This window comes from Condylura cristata, unplaced genomic scaffold (assembly GCF_000260355.1).
Source record: "Condylura cristata isolate star-nosed mole 26May11 unplaced genomic scaffold, ConCri1.0 scaffold00004, whole genome shotgun sequence".
Lineage (NCBI taxonomy): Eukaryota > Metazoa > Chordata > Mammalia > Eulipotyphla > Talpidae > Condylura > Condylura cristata.
The window spans coordinates 67,649,877-67,670,779 of record NW_004567105.1 but is presented as its reverse complement, the minus strand read 5'-3'; the positions used below and the strand labels follow the sequence as shown (position 1 = coordinate 67,670,779).

The following is a 20,903-nucleotide window of genomic DNA, read 5'->3' as shown; positions in this document are numbered from 1 at the left end:
AGTATTGGACACTCACAGAAGCACAAGCAGGCAGGAAAAGCTGCCCCAGAAGGGACAGGCTTGCTCAGAGGCATGGTTGCAGGCTGGTGGCCTTAGGAGAGTGGCCTGCACCGAGGGAGGTCAGTGCAGAGAAGTCCCGGCATGGTACAGGTCAAGGCAGGCAGGAGGCTGCTGCCTTGCAGAGGGAGAGAGTGGGTGAAAAGAAGCACCTGCATAGTAACAGATGGGCAGAGGTCTGCTGCCCCATGCTGGTGCAGAGACTGCACTCACAGCTTCTCTTTGGGAGGGGCTCACTCCTTGTGAGACTAGGTTTGTGGATTTTGAATAGAATCTGAAAGGGACAGGAGACCCCATGATGGGCTCAATCTCCCTATCTTTATCTTTCATCTGGGTCTGTGATAGACACAACCTACAGCAGCCTGCTACCTGCTTTGATGATGGGCTCAATCTCCCTATCTTTATCTTTCACCTGGGTCTGTGATAGACACCACCTACAGCAGCCTGCTACCTGCTTTGATCGTATGTTTTGTAACTTAGGCATTGGCATATAAGGATCTTGGTTTCTCTAGCTGGGTCAGTGGTTGTGCTCATCCCTTCTACCCGACTCCTTGTGTGAGTCAGTCTGCGATGCCTCCTTACTATCGCTTCTTCCATGAAAGGCAGTCCTGGCACACCACCACTTTACCTTTAGTTCTGCAGCTTTATTGGGTCAAGGCGACTAAGGACAAGGCCTAGGGCTCCTCTCTTCCAGGAAGCCCTCCCAGATTCACCTGGGACCTCTGCGGGTGATACCCCGAGGAAAGGGTGAACCAGAGCTAACTTGCCTTGCCCAAAGTTACGATTTCTTTAGAGAACTTGTCTTATCATTGAGCAGAGAGTGATCAAAGGGGAAAACAAAAACTTTTTTTAGAGAACTCGAGACCACAGACTGACTCTCATTCAAACTTGTAGCCTAAAACCATGTAACCTGTCAAGGTCAAGGAACATTTATTTCCAGCTTGGTTTAATATGGTCCTCAGGTAATGCCTGTAGAAACCTGGTAGAAGTACATTGACATCCTTTTTCAAGGAAGGCATCTTCATCCTAGGCCTTTGGAAATGACCACAAATGGTTTTTTCAAGGACATTAAGCACCACAGATAAACAGGCATACAAGAAAGCAAAGCCAGTGGTAATAAAGACTTAGAGAAGCATCTGTGTTTAAGATAACCCTGTATTAGCGGTTACTTTTTCTTTGTGAAGTGATTGTAAAAAGCTAGATGCTAAATACTTTATTCTGAGCTTTTGATAGTGCAGTTTTCTTGGCTGAATGAAATCACTGGAATTAATGATCTCATTGATTTTCATTTTCCAATTGCATATTAGCCTGAGGACATTCCATTTGTCTTCATAAGTTTTGTAATTTAACAAATCTGTTCTAATGACAGTGGAAAATGTAGTGTTAGGATTTGCTGATGTCATCTGTGACAAACTGTTCTGGAGGATTCAGAGTATAGGTAAAAATTGAGATTTCTTTTATGTAGTATTCAGGTATTTTATTTCAGGAATTGCTGGATTGAGCACATAACCTAAATGTTTTGTCATGGCTTAAGAGGCAGTAAGTCAACAGATCCCACCTCCCCCAATCCAGATTTTGCCTGCTCAGGTTGATTTTTGTGTGTATATATCTGTTTTTTTCAGTACTTAATAAATGCAACACATGGAGTTCTTATTAACGAAGAGTTGTCTAGTAGCTACGCTTTTTACATAGCTCAGTTATTTGGTCATTTTTTTACTTAAATACTATCCAGGAGATTTTTTCCTTTAACTTGAAAGGCTAGAAACAAAAGTATGTGAGATAGCTACAGTGTGTGAAAAGCATTCTTTCCTAGACTAGTCCTTGCTATATTCAGTTGAAGTATCTGAACTATCCTAGGAACTTGAGACATGCACGCAGTCACTTAGTACTCGCTACTCAGAGATACCAGCCAGCTGCAATCAGCATACCTTGTTTAGAGAATCTTGAGGGATATTTCTTTACTGACTAACTGCCCATTTCATGTGTGTGTGGTTTATTTTCAGGAAATGCAGACAGAAAACATTGTAAATTCAAGCCAGATCCCAACATCCCTTCACCATTCAGTGCTGTCAACGAGGACTATATTGGAAGTGGGTGGTCAAGAGGACACATGGCTCCAGCAGGAAATAACAAATTTTCATCTGTAGGCACATTAGGGGACTGAGAGGGGGGAGGAGGGAAATAGGGGATGGTACTGTGTGTACTCTGGAATTTGGAGATTAAAATCCTAGGAACCAAACCGTAATCATTGAGAATTTCCACATACTTTTACATTTCATGACTTGAATTACTTTCTTAGCTCAGATGCTGAAATGTATTTAAACAGGTTGAATGGGGAAAATGAAGTGCTTTTGTTAAAGGGACTTAGAAAACCATTTGGAGCTAAAGTTACTCATTTTTACTTTGAAAAATTTCAAATCTGTAGAACAGTTAAAAAGTGTAGCAAATACATTTTGACACACACACATGCATGTTTTTTTAAATACTGACAATAAAATTCCAGATACTTATTCCTAAATGGATTGCTTAGGAGATAGTATAATCCAAGTATGTATATGTGTGTGTGTGAATGAAACAATTGTATTATATAGGAAATATGTATAAGTGCATTTTTGTATATAATAACATCTAACATGCAATTCATGTTCATATTTGCCAGGTTGTCCCAATTAAGTCCTTTAAAGTTTATGTTGATTCAGTATCATTCATGAGTCACATATTACATTTAGTTGTCATCTCTCTCTAGTGTCTTAAACTAGAATAATTTCTTGCCAAAAAATGACATAAAATGTCTTATAACTTTGATATTTACTGCATGAACTGTTGTTCATTATTAAGATAGTGGTTCTCAATTGTGGGTACACATCTGAGAGTTCTCAAAAACGCTGATGGCCAGACATGTATCCCAGATCACTTAAATTAGACACCTAGGAGGTGGAACCCAGCTATCAATATCCCTGGGTCGTTGCAATGTACATTCAAGATTGAGAGCCACATCCTGAAAAGGAGGTAGTATTGGTAGTTAGCAGAGGTCAGTGAAAGGAAATATGGTGCTATAGAACCTTGTATTTGTGGGTTGGAAGTGTGAAATGAATGAACATACAGTGGCCGGAAATTCAGAATAACAAGGAATCTTTCTCTGCTGCTATTCAGCGAATGTGGTTATATGTAAGTGACATTCCTGAAAACTCGTTTATTGAAAAACTGTTTAAGCCAGAAACTTAAGACTAGAATTCACCCTTTGACTTTATATTGGAAGCCTAGTTCTTTTTTTTTTTAAAGATTTATTTATGCATGCAGAACTGGAGTACAGGCCAGAGGTGCAGGGGCTGAGAGAGGATTCACCAGAGACAAGAGTGGGGAGCAGAACAGGCAGATTGTCGAAGTACACTGTAGGGGCGAGCAGGGGCCGGTCAGGAGAGGTGTGCCTGGCCATGTGGGATCACCTCCGGTGGGCGGGGGTCGAACTCATGTGGACATGGCTGTAGCTTCTTAGTGCTGTGCTTTAACCTGCTGCGCCGCCAGGGAGGGCCTGGAAACCTAGTTCTAAAGAGTCTGCATGATGTTTTAATTTTATAAATTGTAAAGAGAACAAGCTCACCAGACTCCCAACTTTGTTACAGTCCTTGTTAGCATAATTATTTTTGAACTCTTTCTTGGAATCACTATGGTTTTTATTGATCTAAATAAATAGTCTGCTTTTCTATGTCTGTTATATAAAACCTCTCTCAAATGTGAAGAAATTTCATTACAAGTTACTGGTTTTCTTTCTTTTCACAGAAAGCCATGGCCGAAACCTTTTACCTTTCTAATATTGTGCCTCAGAATTATGATAATAATGCTGGCTATTGGAACAGGTGAGAATTTTTAAACTGGCTCTGTGGAAGTATAGGAATGTACTTGTGTACCTGTGAACTTTCCTGGTTTTCCAAAAAGTATAGGAATGTACTTGTGTACCTGTGAACTTTCCTGGTTTTCCAAAAACACGACTGGAGGTAAGTACTCTAGACCTGTTTTCTTTGCTGTATTTCAGGAGTGTCATTTTCTGGAAGAGAATAAACTTCAACACAGCCACTTTGATCATGTTTGCTTCTTATAAGTTCTGGAGGAAACTAACCAAATGTTACTCCTGTTAATAACGAAAATCTTTTTGAGTAAGCCTAGTGGATACTATTTTTCTGTTATACTTTAAGAGTTTCTGAACTTGTTTTTAAAAAGTTTTGGTATAAGTAAACATAAGCACTAGCCAGCTTTTGATAGACCCTAATTGTGAAATATCTGGGCCTCCTGCATTTTTCTGACACTTGGCGCCAGTTTGTTGAGGGTCTCTTTAAACATTTAAAACTAGTATTGTTTAAAGTTCAGACTGTTGCATATGTTACAGTTTAAATCAGTAAGGAGATCACCCTACACTAAAAAGCTTCAACAGTTATCAGTCATGGCCAATATGTTTCATCTACCATATGTTTTCCCCTACTCAGTACTTTAACTGAGTCACAGATAATATATTTTATCCATCTGTATTTCAGTATAAACTTTTTAAAGATTAGGAGTCTTTTAATAATGTGACCACGGTACCATTATTGCCCCTAAAAAATATAACTATTTAATTCTTTATTACTGATTTTACAGTCAGCATTCCAACGTACTGATTTTTTGTTGTTGTTGACTGGTTCAGAATTCAGACAAGCTGTACATGTAGACTTGGTTGGTATGCTGCTTCAGGCCCTTTTAGTCTATAGAGTTCCCTTCTCACTTTCTTTTTGAATTTCACTTGTAAATTACTTGTTGAAGATCTAGGATATTTATTGTATAGTGTTTCCATATTTCAGTTGATTACACACCTATGGGAGCATTTAGCATTTTCTTTTCCTGGGGGATGTACTGAGGGGAAGAAAACCTTTGCCTTATAATCAAGCATATATTCTGTAAAATGTAATACTGTTGATTTCATCTGTTAAAGAAATTGAGAAATGATGATATGAATTATTACTTCATAATTTTTTTTAATTTACATTTTAAGGATAGATTTATTAGGAAAAGGAGAAAGAAAAAGAGAGGCACCTGCATTGTCACAGGCAGGCAAGAGAGCTACTCACAGATCTGCTACTCAACTGTAGTAGAATTTTTGTAAGTGTGTATTAAAGCTACCAGCTGTTTGTTATCTAGTAAATTAGTGAAAACAGCTTTGAATGATAAACCCCAGTGTTGTAAAGATTGCTATGAAATTGTTATGTCATCTTTTGGATTTTATAGAGTAAATTGGCCAATCCTACTGAAGATACTATTTTTATATATAATCAAATGTGAATAAGATATTTTGTTCAATCAAGTAATTCTATCCCTGGAAACTTCCTGAGGAATTAATACAGTGTCTCTCATGATAAATGTTAGGATAAACCCACTTTTCTCACAATAGAAATGATTAAGTAAGTTATTAAATAAATAGCTTGTTAAAATGATACATAATTCTTGAAAAGTTTGACAATTATGGCATAGAAAAATAGAGGAGAGAACAAAATAGATTTTCAATTCTAAAATGTTCGCTGAATGCACAGACAGGAAAATATAGGTAGGTGTATTAATGTGTATGGTTTTTAAGTTTTTTTGTATAGTAAACAAGCCAGAGAAATCACTGCTTATATGTTTATACTATTTTTGTTATGTTTTGTTTACATTGAGTTCTCACATTCATTGTTTTTGTTATCTTTCCTAGGGACTTAGTGTGGTTTGCTTCTTTTCTATATTTCTGTTCGTAGGTGTTGTACATTTAATTTGTTTTATTTTTCAGAATAGAAATGTACTGTCGAGAACTGACAGAGAGGTTTGAAGATGTTTGGGTGGTATCTGGACCCTTGACCTTACCTCAGACTGGAAGTGATGGGAAAAAAACAGTTAGCTACCAGGTGGGGCCTGGATTTAACATTCAGATTTATGTAATTTGAATGAGATTATGATTTCATTCCATATTCTACTTTTTAATTTCATTTACTGAACATAGGATATAAAAATGGATTAAAAAGCAGCCAGTAACTTGACTTCAGAGAGTTCACAGCTCATAAAGGGAGACAGCTATGTTATTAGTTAATTATATTAATGTGTTATATACTCTAGTAGAAATATATTCATAGATGAAATGGTATTACGAAAGTGACCAACTCTTCGTTTGGGTTGAGAAGATTTGATAAAGCAGACATATTTGGGTCAGATCTTGACAGGTAAGTAAGAGTAAAGGAGGGAAGCATGGGAATTCCAGAAGATGGTACAGTATGAGCACAGGACATTTGTTGTTTGTCCCATAGTTCTGGAATTTAGGTATAGTTTGTAAGGACTGGGCTTACAGCTCAAGACAGTATGGGTGACTCAACTCAGTATGGGACGAGGATTTCTACAATAGGTAGAAACGTCAGTTAATAGAGGACTTTGTGTTCCATCATTAAGACTTTGGTTTTAATTTTTAGATACTGAGAAGTTTTTAAGTATGGAAGTTGTGACTTGTTTGGGTTTAATAAAGACTATTGTGTATGTACTTGTGTAGAGAGATGGTGAGGAGGGGAGTGTTTGAGGGAGAACAGAGGCAGGAAGATGAATTGGAGAATTACTGTAATAGTCTGTGTGAGAACAGACAGGAAACTGATCTCTAGCAGTACAGTGACAACAATAGAGGAACACAGGAAAGAAAGGAAAGAAGCCATGATAACTTTGTGGGCGAGGAAGAGGGTAAATCCAGATTGAAGTGAGTTGAATAAATGGGAGGAAATGCTTCTCTTTTAGAAGTTTGAATTTTATAAGATGAAGTTTTTTTCTTTTACATGCATGATATTTGAAAACTTCATAGAGTGAAGAGAGATTACATATATAAAAGAATATAACTAGGGACATGAGAACTTTAGACACCTAAAGTTGTAGGGGAATTCTTAGGCCAGCCTTCCTTATTGACCACTTACAGAGGTGTATGCCTGAAGGGCAGGTAGGTACTTAATTGTAATTGGTCTTAGAAAAAGGATATAATGTCTTTAAAGTTTGAAAAACAAACTTTGAATAACAGTTTTCACCTCATAAGGTTAAGACCGTTAACCTTGGTACCTAGCGAATGGTAAAAGTCCAGTAAATGTTAGTTGCTGTTGCTATTTCTTTGGAGTCTGACTGAAGAATTGTTAGGAACATCAGATGCCTGAGGAGAGTAATGATGGCCAAAGTATTGAGGTAGAAAAAGTGTGGCCTGGGCCCTCCCTGGTGGCGCAGTGGGTTAAAACACAGCACTGAGAATCTAAAGCCACTTCTGCATGAGTTCGATTCCCACCTGCCCCGGAGGTGACCACATGGTGTGGCAGACCTCTCCTGACCCGCCCGCTGCTCCCCTCAACAGTGTACTTCCTCTATCTGCCTGTTCTGTTCCCCACTCTGTCTCTGGTGAAGCCTCTCACCGCCCCTGAGCCTCTGGCCTTTACCCCAGTTCTGTATGCACAAATAAATTTTTTTTAAAAAAGTGTCTATATTTATAAAAAAAAAAGAAAAGAAAAGAAAAGGTGTGGCCCAAGATTCATTACTCAGACTGTTTATCACTAGCACATCAAGTTAATGAAAGAAACATGGTATCTCAGTATAGCAAAACTTTCAGAAATATAACTCCCCGTGTACTTTAATTACTTTTACAAAGCAGGTTGTGAAATAAAACTACCCAATGCATAAACTGTAAAGTTTTTATAATAGATGCTGACAAAAATCAAAGAATATGCCAGCAACAACCAGGGAATTGCAGGGGAGTCAGGAGAACAGCATCCGTTTAAGTGCGCTGATCCTTCATGTCTCATTGGGGCTGTCAGTGTCCACTATTGCAGGTCAGAAAATGGAAAAATAGAGAAGATTGGGCTTACATGAAATTATGAACTGAATACCAGCTCTTTCCCTTGACAAAACTAGGGAAACAATAACAGACCAATATATAACAAATACAAATGTAATATACTCAGTTATTGAAAGTAAAAATCTTAAATGGGATTGAAGGTAAAGACTAGTTATTAATCAGCTCAGAAGTTAAAAGTGTTAAAAATGTGTAATGATAAACTAAGCAGCTCCACACAGAAAGCAGGGATGACTTGATCCGACTTGGCATGAATTCCCACGGGCGCCATTCACTGGGTGAGGGTAGCACCTTCCTCTTTAGCCTGAGCACGTGTTCTTGAGTTCACCATAGTCCCAGCAGGCCCATTGCGTCCATTTATATTGTTACTTCCTGCCTCGCCTTTGTTGGTCTCTGAGTTTATAATCTTGGGTCTATTGAAAACATAAAACCAGCATTTACAGTATTATGAATGTGTACGCAATGTCTTTGAACCTACAAAGAAGTAAATATAATCTGTATCATTAAGTCTCTGCCACTTGAGTGATAAGTATTACCACAAGCAGAATAAAATTGAGATTGGAAAGTAAAGTAGCTATTTAAAAAAAATTTAATAATATATTTTTTCTAATTCAGATGATTTAAACATATCATACTATTTTTTTTTAAATGGAAATGTGTTGTTTTTTTTTAAAGATTTATTTATGCATACAGAAATGGGGTACAGGCCAGAGGTGCAGGGGCAGTGAGAGGATTCACCAAAGACAGAGTGAGGGGCAGATCAGGCAGATCAACGAAGTACACTGCTGAGAGGAGCAGCGGGCGGGTCAGGAGAGGTCTGTGCGCCATGTGGTCACCTCTGGGGCAGGTGGGAATCGAACTCATGCTGAGGTGGCTTTAGCTTCTCAATGCTGTGCTTTAACCCGCTGTGCCACCAGGGAGGGCCCCAGGAAATGTGTTTCTTTAAGGCATCATTCTTAGAATCCTCTCACTTCTGTTCATATTTGGGCTTCTTGTTTCCTCTTCCTTCTGTCCCCCTTTCTTCCTTTCCCTTCTCTTTTCCTCTCTTCTTCCTCCTTTTATTCAACAGACATTAACTTCCCACCTTGTACCTAGTGCTGTTGTGGGTGCTTCTCAGGCAGCAATAAGTAAGCCTGTATATTCCATGGCGCTGACACAATGGAGGAGATAAACAATAAACAAAATACCATATAGAGAAACAAAACATGGTAAAGAGTTATAGGTGGGGGTTCTCTGGCGCAGGGGGTTAAGTCACAACTCTGAAGCAATCCACAGCCAGGGAGAAGATCCACATGGCGTGGCAGACCTCTCCTGTCTTGCCTTCTGTTCCCTGCTCTGTGTCTGGTGAATCCTCTCACCCCCAACACCTCAGGCCTGTACTCCAGTTCTTATATGCGTAAATAAATCAATCTTGGGGAAAAAAAAAAAAACCAGTTATAGGTGGGAGTGGGGAAGGCTAGGCCATTTGGGAAGTGAGATTAAGCAGAAGCCTAAAGTGAATGGAGGGAGCAGCCTACTGCTATGAAATTTTCTAGTGATAAGATTTAGCTGGGCATGGTCAAGGAGCAGTAAGAGTCTATGACTAGAACATGGTGAGCACTGAGGAGAAAGAGGTAAATTATGGCGGGAGGCAGTGGAAACAAGTCAGGATTATATTGAGATAGACTGCATTTATGGATTTAATTGATGGTGGCTTAATCAGATTTATATTTTTAAAGCTTAATCTGATTGCTGTACATGGGGAACAGAAGAATAGGTGGAAATAGGGAGACTAGTGAACAGGCTAATGGAGAAGTCTCACTGAAAAATTATAACTTGAATAGGATGGTGGTGGAAATGGTGAGAAAAGATCTAATTTAAGATTTGTGTTATAGATAGAATTATGGGCTTCCCTAATGGATTTATTGTAGCATAAAGAGGGAAAAGTCTTAGATTTTCAGTCTGAGATCATACAGACCAGAGGGAAGCTGATTTAGAGGCTAGAAATCAAGGGTGGCATTTTGATTGTATAAAATTGAGATCTGAAGCCCAAGAGGAGTTTAAATGTCAAGGAGAGGCGGGAAGGGGAGATCTGCTTGGGAGTGGTCAGCACACAGATGGTACTTAAGTTATGATGAGATCGGGTAAATGAGGGTAGCCTAGGGTACTTAGATAGTCGGAGGTCAGAAAGAGGAGGCTCTAGCAAAGGCGAGGGCGGGAGGAGCCTTTCAGGTGAGAAGTCAGGAGCGCGTGCTGTCCTGGAAGCCAAGTGAAGAAAGCACTTCAGGAAGAAATGGTTGGTTGAGAAACTGACCACTGGCAGCCTACTCAGCTGTCATTCTGTTTCTTTTCAATATACCCCTCCACTCACCACCTTCTTCTCTACCCACTCCCTTCCTGCATCCCTTTTTATTTGGTGGTGAACGTTCTGAGTTACTGGTTCAGTGAAAATGTCCTGAAGTACTGGCTGTGGAGTCTGCACAAATGATAAACTCTGTCGGGCAGTTTGATGTGCAGGTTTGAGAGCCATTTTGTAGAGTGTCTGGCTTCATCCTCTTGTTGATTGTACACTAATTCTGCCTTGATTTTTGACACCCTTTTGCTTATTAAGACAAGGGGCTATGAACATCTCGACTTAGGCTCCTTCCTCATTATCTAACAATGTAGTCACCTCTGTCTTCCATGTTCCAAGTTCATGGCACTTCTTAGTCTCCTACTACAGTACTTTGTCACTGTTGTTTCCTTGTGATCAGATTCAGTTATGTTTCTGGTGGAACATCACAGAGATGGTCTTGCACACTCCTTAGTGTGTGGTCAGAATACACTTAAGTTTGTCATGCCATTGATGATTTTAACTTTGATTAATTACTTGGTTAAGGCATTGTCCTCCAGATTTCTTCATTGTTAAGTTATAAGTTTTTTCTTTAAATTAATCAGCAGTCTGTGGAAATACTGTGAGAATACTGTAAATATTTTCCTCTTCAAACTTTCACCACTGGCTTTAGAATCCATTGATGAATCCCTTTTTTTTTTTTTTAAAGATGTATATGTATTTATGCATACAGAACTGGGGGACAGGCCAGAGGTGCAGGGGCAGTGAGAGGATTCACCAGAGACAGAGTGGGGAACAACAGGCAGATCGACGAAGTATGTTGCTGAGCAGAGCAGCCGGCAAGATAGGAGAGGTCTGCTGTGCCGTGTGCGTCAGCTCCTGGTCGGGGATCTATGCTCTAACCAGTTGTGCCATCAGGGAAAAGTCATCAAATTAATTTCTAATTCTTTTTCTCTCTACATTTATTAAACTATTTTGTAAGAAAGTGCTTTTTCTTATCATCACTGCGAACTCAGATTCATTGAGTTTCGATTTGTTTGCTGTGTATTCGTTTTAGCGCTCCAGTTGTCCTGGATTTGACCAGGGAGAGCCACTTTAAGCTGTCTCCTGTGTCTGCCTGACACATCCTCATAATTTTTTTTAGCTCTTACTGATTTTTGGAATAACATGATATTCCGGGTTCATTTTAGCCACACCCTGGGATCAACCATTTCTCCAAGAATCCCAGGTTCTTTTTAGTGGGGATGCTATTTAGAAACCAAGATGTGGATGACAAGTTGATTCTTGAGTGCCTGGTCTGCTGTTTTACTTATCATGAGTATGTATCACATTTATTTTTAGCCTTTTATAGTGGGTGGCGAGAGCCCCAAAGAACATAGTATATGAATTCTATTGAATTAATGGCTCACTGCTAGGAGGTCTTTTTCCTCTGTCTTCACTGTTCTGTTTTCGTAAAAGAAGACTTACAGACCCTGGTCTTACGGGAAGCAGATGCTTTTGTGTGTGTGTATGTGTATGTATGTGTAAAATTAAATGTTAGGACTCTAGATCCCTGGAGAGGCCTATGGTTTTTCTCAGTATCATCAAAGTAACAGCTGTTTTTATATGTCTATTTTTTCAGTTTCTGTATCGTAATAACAGCTTTTGTTAGATGAGGCTTTTTTTTTTCAGATCAAATTTTATTTCAGTTGGAATTTTAAATGTAAAATTTGTTAGTATCGCTATTAGCATGAGAACAAAATATGATTCTTTAGTAAATTGACTTGAAAAAATTTTCTCAGAGCTTGCCATTTTAAAAATGTAGTTAAGCCAGAAATTTTACTCTTATGCACACACATGTATGTGCATATAAAGTTGGGAGAATTCAGTTAAATAAAACAGACATGGGAGGTAAAGGGGAAGAGATAGGAAAAGGTAGATAGGATATGTGCTAAGGAACAGTAAGAGCATTCAGATAAAGATTGGGGCCAGAAAACAGAAACCTTGAATGCCCTGCTAAAAATTTCGGGCAATTTTCTAGCAATTCATAAGAAAATAATTGTGGCTAACAACATGATCTTTAGTGATGCTGAGAAAAAAAGGGTACTGCATTGCCCCAGAATAAATATTTGAATTGTGATTACCTGCCTCTAAGGGATTGTCTTGCAATTATGTGCAATTCCGAATGCCTGGGAAAAGGTTTTTCTTTTATTTTTTTCAGCTCCAACCATTTCATATTTACTGCTTGTTTACAGTAATACTCTGAACCGTATTTGGGAAGAATATAGCTAATAAAAATAAGGGTATTGATTTAATTCTCTAGCTAGGCACTGGAGCATGTATATGTATAGTTTGGAGGACGTGAAACAAATGAAATGGTATTGGTTGAGGACCATCTATATCACAGAGTAAAAGTAACTGTAGCTCTATCTCATTCTCTCCTTACAAACAGATTACAGGATAGCAATGCTTATCTCCTTTTCTAGGCTTTGAAAATGGGGTTTTGAGGGTTCAAATCAAAGTCACATAATTGTCAAAGGGGAGGTCCACTTGGTCTCTGACTTGTATGAGAGTTGCCAGTCATTCACAGCATCATTCTGTGATGCTCTCAAAGTCTTCAGGAAAGAATTGCTGTGTGCTTCATGTTCGGAAGCTTTTAAGGCCCCAAGATGAAAGAGGGGGGTGGATGGAGAGCAGTGAGAAATAGTGTTTTGCTAACATGCAAAAATAAGAACAGAAAATGGGCCAAGAAGAGGATTCCTTATAGTCAGGCAGAAATGTCTATTAGGATCTGTGGGAAAGGATCAGCAGCATCACAGGACTTGAGCCAGTGTGAGCCCAAGGGAAGCTTAGTAGCAGTGATATGATCACAAGTGAGTCATCTGACAGCTCTAATCAGAATCACCCCTTTATTATAGCTGAGGTCATCCATGTGCTTTCTCTGATGTGCCTGTTTCAAGAAGAGATTGATTCCAGACAAGTGAAAAATACCTGAAGATTCTGACCTGACCATTATAATTGACCTGGCAAGAAAGTGAGCTTCAGATTTTACAACTTGATGGTGGTGGTAATATTAGAAGCACTTAACAGTTTGTGTTTTCCTTGTACAGCATTGCTTTCCAAACTTTCCCCCAACTCCTAGACAGGGAGAGAAGGTAAAACATAACTCCAGGGGTCTGAAGGCATCTCCTGACCTGATCAGGGAGTAATTTTTTTTTTGAAATCTGTTTTATCTTGGGTGGATCTTTATTTTTCATTTCCATATCTGTTTTAATTTACAAATTAGTTACTATTTAAAAAAATAATTTAAAGATAACTACTGGCTAAGTTCTACTTAAGCACACCCTAAATCTCCAAGTAGAAGTGGCAGTCTGGGGGGATGGTGCTTGTTTTCCAGGGATGTGGTGAGCTCCCACCCTTTGCCCAGAGCGGGAGCCTGGTCCGCAGGGCGCCGTCTCTAGGGTTGGCACTGCAGAGCCCTCGAGGGAGCTTTATAAGTCACACTGGGCTATCTGCATTGCTGCTGACTTCTCCACACCCCGATTCGCTTGTTCCTGTCTCCTCTCAGGTGTGGGTCCCCTGTTTATCACATGGCCATATTTTCTTTCACTTGGTTGGCATGCTTTCTAAGGTCTTGTCTCTTCCTGTGTCCAGCAGCTACAGTTTTAGAATTTGTCTTACCAGGGGAGTCTAGCCAGTATCTTATACCCCTCTGGCTCTAACAGGTTTGCATTTTCCCCTCATGAAGCAGCTTAAGGTTTCACCTAACGCACAGCTGCCGTATGTGTCTATGCGTCACAAATGGCTGAGCCTGGCTGATGTGTGTTGCCATTCTCTTCTGACACTGAATCAGCGAAGGCCTAGAGCTGTAGTGTTGAGGGCGGGTGGGGCAACTGTCACGGCTGCCTCTTGGGTAGGTGAAAACAAGCTCAGCCGGCTCATGCAGAAGCCAGCGCAGGCTGCTCGTGAGACCAGCTTTCCGGCAGGTATATATACTGTGTTTCCTGGTCATTCCCATGCACCTGCCATGTTTTGTTATATAATCTTGATGAAAATTCAGTGCTTTTGGTAATTTAGCGGCAGGGAGGATTTCTTCTGTATTTTTATACCTGAATTGCAATGAAAAAGGTTGTTGCTGATTTACTGATATTTAAGATGGGGTTCACGTGAAGCCCCCACTTGTCTCACTTGTTCAAGGTGTCGTTTATTTCCAGCTTGCTTTCTCCTAACATTGTATTGTCTGTCCTTAACTTTTATGATTTTGCTTGATCCCTTGTTTTCCCAATGTCCCCTGCAGTGCCTTTTTCTTTTTAACCAGATGCCATTGCATTCTTATCTTTTGAATGCTTCTACAACAAAAAATGTTTCTAAGGCCTTCAGACCTGAATGCCTTTGACTTCATGACTGTTCTGAGATAGCAGCGTGGGGGTTGCTTTTACCGAGTTTATGAATGAAGACATGGAGCTGGCTTGCAGCTTAGTTGCAAAGCTGGGACTTGACTAGGATTTTAGGGTTCTAGCCAGCGAACCCTACTGCTTCAGTACCCTATTAGTTTCTAGAAACTGTCTGAAAGCCTTCTAGTTTTCCTAAAACTGGCAGGTGGCGGGGAGGGGGGTTATGTCAGGTGAGCTGTTTACAAATAAGATAGCTCCAAAATAAGTTCTTTAACATTTTAAAGAAAAAAAAAACAAGGTTTTTGCTGAATTTCCAGATGGAATTGGTTCCTATTGTAGACAGATTAAAGATGTTTACTGCTTGAGAACAAAGCAAACTGAACCAGAGAAGACAGTGACTATAAAGTTCCCATTTTTCTGTTTCTGAAGTCAGTGTTTACCCTTTTATTGAAATATCGTGAGGAGGTCAGGTTAGGAGAGTCCCACCTTGTGGTTCTTAGCAGGAATCCTTGTGTCCATCCTTGTTTCTCAAATGTAGTAATGGATGTCTTTAGCTATCATGAGGAGTTTGAAACCTAATAAAATGGTACATTTCTGTGACGTAAAGCCATGAATCTTAAAATGCTGAACTTCTTTACTTTTCGCTAGAATTTGATTCACCTGATTAGAAGTCCTGGTTAGCACCAAATGCGTATGACCAATTACTCACTCTTGAAAATTGCCAACTGTTTTGTAGAGGAGGATTCCAGGAGGAGAGAAATTCAGGGTGGTCTTGGGGACTCCCTTGGTGGGGTCTGAGAGCCGTGTGCTGTGATGAGGATGTCCACCAGGTGGCACCAACAATTTGCTGAACTGTGGCTGCCCAGCTTAGGCTTGCAGCCCTGTGGAAGCTCTCTTAAGCTTCTTCCGTAGTCAGCGTGGCTCAGCTGTGGCTGTACCTCAGTTGTGGTCCCCGGCTTGCCCTGCATCTCCTCTCCCTTAGCGGTGGTGTTTGCTCCTGTCTCACCACATCCTTCCTGCAGTGGAAGCTGTGGTTGTTGACATCTCTAGATGGGAAACTTAGAGAGAGGAGATACCAATTGCACTTATGTCAAGCTGTATTGCCAGCAGAGCCAGGCTGAGTTGCATTGTTGAATTAGCATCTGTTAGTGATCTGTGGGCTCATGTGGACGCTACAGAGATAACCTTCAGCGTATTTCTTGCTTTGGAGAGTTTTATCTTCCCAGTCACACAGGTGACTTGTTGGAGGGGTTGTGTGGGGATGTTGTGTCTGTGATTGTGTTGTTTCATAAACTTTAAACCGCACTGTGATCTGTCACTTTCATTAACTTCAAAGAGAGACAGCTGCAGAAATCTTTCCCGTGTTTGGGTCTTTCCTGCAGCCCCACAGTTGGTCGTGATGGTGGGCCCTGTGTGCGCCAGACAGCAGATGGCTGTGGAGAGTTCTTAGGCTGTGTGCCATGTAGGTGTCTTGGGAAGGCAGAATTCTCTGTAGCTCTCACTCCTCTGCCTTCTGCAGGCTCCCACCGGGCCCCTGGAGCAGGGAGGTTCAATCAGGAAGGAGAGTCTGCTCGTCCCACGGACCTGGAGGAGCAGCGGTACTGGGAGTAGATTGCATTGAGTTTTGTCATTTTGTTGGAGACCATTAAGGAAATGGATGTTCAGTTTTTCTTTTTTAGAAGGCAGATATGGCTTTTAAGCCAGTTGAAAGGAAATTTGAAAAGATTTTAGATGAATGTTATTTCATTATTACAGCCAATGTACACAGTCCACCAAATTGTTTTCAGGCCTGAGCCTGGCTCTGGCTTCTTCAGTGTGCGGATACCTTTCCAAAATGTTTGATTTGATGACACACTCAGAAGTTCTGTGTTTAATAGCAGTCCTAAGAGTGAGCAAAACTCTGAGCTAACAGTATTTACATTTACTTAATTTAATTTAAAAAAATGAGCCACAGTCTGAGTGATACTGGACATAGTAATACCGATGTGTGCCTGGCTATCTTCTAAGGCTATTTGTTTAACTCCCACGTATATTTGATAAACTGAGGCCATGTTTTTAATTCTGGATCTGGGAATCCCCAGGCTGACAGTCTTGACCTTTGAATGTTCAGAGCACTGGAAGTTCTGATTATGAGATGAAGGGAAACTGACAGCCTTGTAACCTGGGACTTACTCATGGCTTTCCTATCCTAAAATAGAGCAGGGTAGAGCAAGCCAAAGAAGGCAACCCCTGCTCTTTGGGGGTAGCATTATTTTAAAGAATGTCATCAGTCTACCCTGTAAATACTGACCTTCTGTGAATGTGTGTTTTGGTTTATTATTATTGTTGGTAGTTGAATTTAAATTCATTGGGATGGGGTGGGGGGGTGCTTATAAGTGCGTTTTCAGAAGTGCATCTGAAGTCTTTTCCCTGCTAGCACAAATTAGCATCGCTAATATGGCTGCTTTGTTTTTAGGTGATCGGGGAGGACAATGTGGCGGTCCCCTCACACCTCTATAAGGTGATCTTGGCTCGCAGAAGCCCAGAGTCTACTGAACCGCTGGCTCTAGGGGCTTTCGTGGTGCCCAACGAAGCTATTGGCTTCCAACCCCAGTTAAGTGAATTCCAAGTGAGCCTTCAGGACCTGGAGAAGTTGTCAGGACTGGTGTTTTTTCCTAATTTGGATAGAAGTAGTGGGATCAGGAATATCTGCTCTGTGGATACCTGTAAGCTTCTGGATTTCCGGGAGTTCACTCTGTACCTGAGCACGAGAAAAATTGAAGGAGCACGATCTGTACTCAGGCTGGAAAAGGTCATGGAAAATTTGAAGAGTGCAGGCATTGAACCCGATGATTACTTCATGACTCGCTATGAGAAGAAACTGGAAGAACTCAAGGCAAAGGAGCAGTCAGGAACCCTGGAGAGGAAGCTGCCCTAGTGTCCATCACAGAGGGTGTGAGATGCCCCTGCGGTGAACACAGCCCCTCTGATGTGCTTTAGCTGCTTTGCCTAAAGGTGATGGAACGCTACATTTAAGACTAAATTTCTCCCTCAAAGATGAAAGGTCTAAAGTTTTGGGTTCGGTATTTTACTTAATGTGGGAACTAATTATTAAGGGGACTTCGCGTGCGGATCTTGTGCGGCATTGGCGGGAATACTGTGTCCATGCGATGGCACGGTCTGCACCTGGGGGTGTGTGGCGTCTTATTTGTATGCTTCCAGATGGTAGTCTCTGACGACTGCTCATCCTTTTTGGTGCCCAACTGTGTATTTTTCCTAGGGACCTGAGTCGATCTTAAAGCTGGCTTGTGGAAATCCTGTGTGCATGGTCCTGGCCACATGTATTCTGCATTTGTCTTGTTCCTTCTCTCGTGGACCCGCTGTTCCTTGCTTCTGTGGCGTGGAAGCGGCCAGCACTGCGTTTGCTGCTCACTCGGTGTGTTCTGTATTCTGACTCGGTGCTGTACATGAATTGTCTTAAAAAGACCGTCTTTTCAAAAAGCAAAAATACCAAATGGTTTCACTCATAGCAGGAGTATAACGGACCAGGTGAGAAAATGATAATAATAATGAACAGCTATAGACCAGAGACATTTTGTGGGGGTGGAGTGGGGAATGGGATCAAAAACAGTGGGGAGAGGGAAATGCACTGGACTATGGTGATGACACACAGGTGATTTGGTGATGGGAAGCCCACGGGGAGTAAAACTGAGATGGAAACGTGCACAAAATGATGTAAAAATAAACCATTATATATATATATATATATATATATATATATATATATATATATATATATATATATAGCAAAGACCCTCTTTACACCCTTGGGAAGCTGAGGCTCAGCAGTGTGAGCATTCCGCCTGAGATTCCCCCTCCAAAGAAGTCACCAAATCATGAGGCCCCAGGGCTGAGAGAAGAAAGACAACGGGAAGTAGATGCAGATCTCCCTGGACACAGAGTGTTCTCAGAAATACATACCTGCATGAGTGTAGATCTGTCCTCAGGCCTGCGGGGCGGGAGGGTCTGGTTTCTTGTCTGCTGTCAGCCAGAGACACTCCTCTGTGGGCAGAAAGCGCCCCAGGCACGTGAATTCTGGAGGACGGTGAGTCTGGTCCCTGGAGGTTTACCAGAGCCCCTGCTGGCCCCCGGGACACGCTCCTTTTAGTGACTGGAGGATGCTCAGCTCATGTGTTTCTTGTTTCCAGTTGAACTTTTTGTTCCAAAGATTCAGGACCCCTGGAAGGGCCTGGGCCCAGATCCTCTGGCCCACGATCTGCTTGTCTACCTTTGTAGTGTCAGGCTGTGCTTTGGGCCTGAGAGCCAAAGGCAGTTACCTCTGGGGAAACGCTGCTGTGTGTCTGGCCAGATCCTACGCTGGGTTAAGAAGCCCTTTCCTGGGCTGTCCTGGTGTAGGCAGTAAGGTGCCTTAAGGTAGGGCCTAGGAAGAATGTGTCCTGCACGCTGGCTTCCCAAGTACTCGGACTAGGGCCGTTTTGGTGGTGGTATTCTGTTGCCTCTAGCAAAAAAAAGGTAAGCTGGTGATGACTGACCTTGTCTACTCTTCTGTCTGGGTAAGAGAAAAAAGTCGGGGACAGAGCACAGTAGCCTGATTAATACCATTCTGCTTCATCGCTGCCCTCTTTAGCTTCTTTTCTTGGGGAGAAAGAGCCAGAATGTCACTGTGACCAAAGATCCGTTTCTCTCACTTCTTGTTGGAGAGGTGATGTTGGGGCCCGGCTGCTTCTCTAGAAGCCGGAGGGGCGCTCAGTGGGAGAAGCCCCCCCAGGCGGCCCTGTGCCGTCCGCACAGCGCAGCACTGCTCCCCAGGGGTTCCCGTGGCGGGCAGTGACTGCTCATGCTCTTTTCCCTCCTCCTCCTTCCGGGTGGTGGGGAATCTTGAGTTTTTAATTCAGTAAACCAAAGTGTCTTAGGTTTTTAGCTCCTCTTAAAAGTACTATTTGTCATTTGAAACAAAAAGATAACTGCTTGTGATTAAAAAAAAAAACATGCAGCCTAAAAAACTCCTTGGTTTTCTTTCTAAAAGCATTGTACAGTGGTGGTGCTTGATTTGGCTCGCATTGCTATTCGTCCCTCCAGTACAGACCATAAAATGGAAATCTTGAGAATTCAGCTTTCCTCTGGGTCACATCACTTCAGCCTCCTGCACTGGGACGGCTGGCGATGCGGCCCTGATGCAGCAGGTCCCCAGGCCTCTCCCAGCATCGGGTGTGTCGCGGCAAGAAGCACCTGGTCACCGGCTGAGCAGTTCCGTTCGGCTGACAGTGAGCTCTGCAGCGGGTCCTCGGCCTGACCCTGGTCTCTGCCTTGCGCTGCCTGCACTCTGGGAGCCTTTGACCCACAACAGAGGCCGGGCTTTCTGGCTGGAGGCCCTTATCTGCTTGAGGGGGGCTTACTCCCTAATTCTTCCTACTTCCCTCCCCCCCTTCCCCACCCCCTGCCTTATGACATCTTTTTTCTGAGATTCCAGGTTCTCAGGCCTCTGAGAACTTCACAGTACTGTGCAAGGGCCACGCCAGATGAGCTGCTCTTTGACATGGCTCCTGTGTGACTTGGGGGTGCTGGTTATGGACGGGCTGCTCACGTTGCACAGCACGCCAGTGTGGCCCTGAGTGCACAGACCTCTGCAGGTCACAGTCTGAGAGTCCGAGAGTCACGCGGCAGTGCCACGTGTCAGCCACGACACCGCCTCGTCACGACCTCAGCGCTAAACCGGAACGATGCTGCTGGCCGCTGCCGGCCGGTTGGACGCTGCCGGGGCCTCAGGCTTGTTTCACATCACAGTAGCCGCAGTAGCTGAATTCCGCCCCCTCTAGTTTTATTCTGAGAAATTTTAGTCCTACAGAAAGCTGGAAGAAGAGTACAGTGAATGCCTTCTCTTTTCTATTTGCTTCTCTTCTTGAACCATTTAGATGTGGGTTTTTTTAAAAAAAGTAAGTTGTAGACGTGACCCTTTCTTTTTAATAACTTGAACACTAAGAATAAAGACATTGTTTCCCAAATGCTTTTATCGTGTGTAAAAAATTTATGACGAATTCAATAACATCCAATAAATAACTATTCAAATTTGCCTAGGTGCTCCCAAAATGTCTTTTTTTGCTGCTTTGGGTTCCAGGTTTCAGGTAAGGTGCCTCTGTTGTATGTCTGGTCTCTCAGTCTGGAACAGTTTGCCTGGTAAATGCCAAAAAAGTACTTTCACCAAGAAACTGCTGCATCTAATGACAATTTGGAACCAGTCCGTGCCCCACGTCCACCCTCCCTCGACTCACGTTCCCAGGGCCGGAGTCCTGGCAAGTAG

General features: G+C 41.9%; 1 protein-coding gene across 2 annotated transcripts in view; it reads left to right on the top strand.

Moving 5' to 3' along the window:
• Positions 1–20,614, top strand: part of EXOG (endo/exonuclease (5'-3'), endonuclease G-like) — a 24,274-nt gene extending 3,660 nt beyond the window's left edge. Inside the window, exons 3-8 of one of the 2 annotated variants that reach the window (XM_004676306.2) lie at positions 2,061–2,200; positions 3,838–3,914; positions 5,849–5,963; positions 17,061–17,599; positions 17,865–18,133; positions 20,076–20,614. In XM_004676306.2, coding sequence (XP_004676363.1) covers positions 2,061–2,200; positions 3,838–3,914; positions 5,849–5,963; positions 17,061–17,522 — 794 coding nt within the window. In that variant the 3' untranslated portion in view covers positions 17,523–17,599; positions 17,865–18,133; positions 20,076–20,614. Of the gene's footprint in view, positions 1–2,060; positions 2,201–3,837; positions 3,915–5,848; positions 5,964–17,060; positions 18,134–20,075 lie in introns of both variants that reach the window. The other variant, XM_012720694.1, reaches the window with a different exon arrangement.
• Positions 20,615–20,903: the final 289 nt, after the last annotated feature.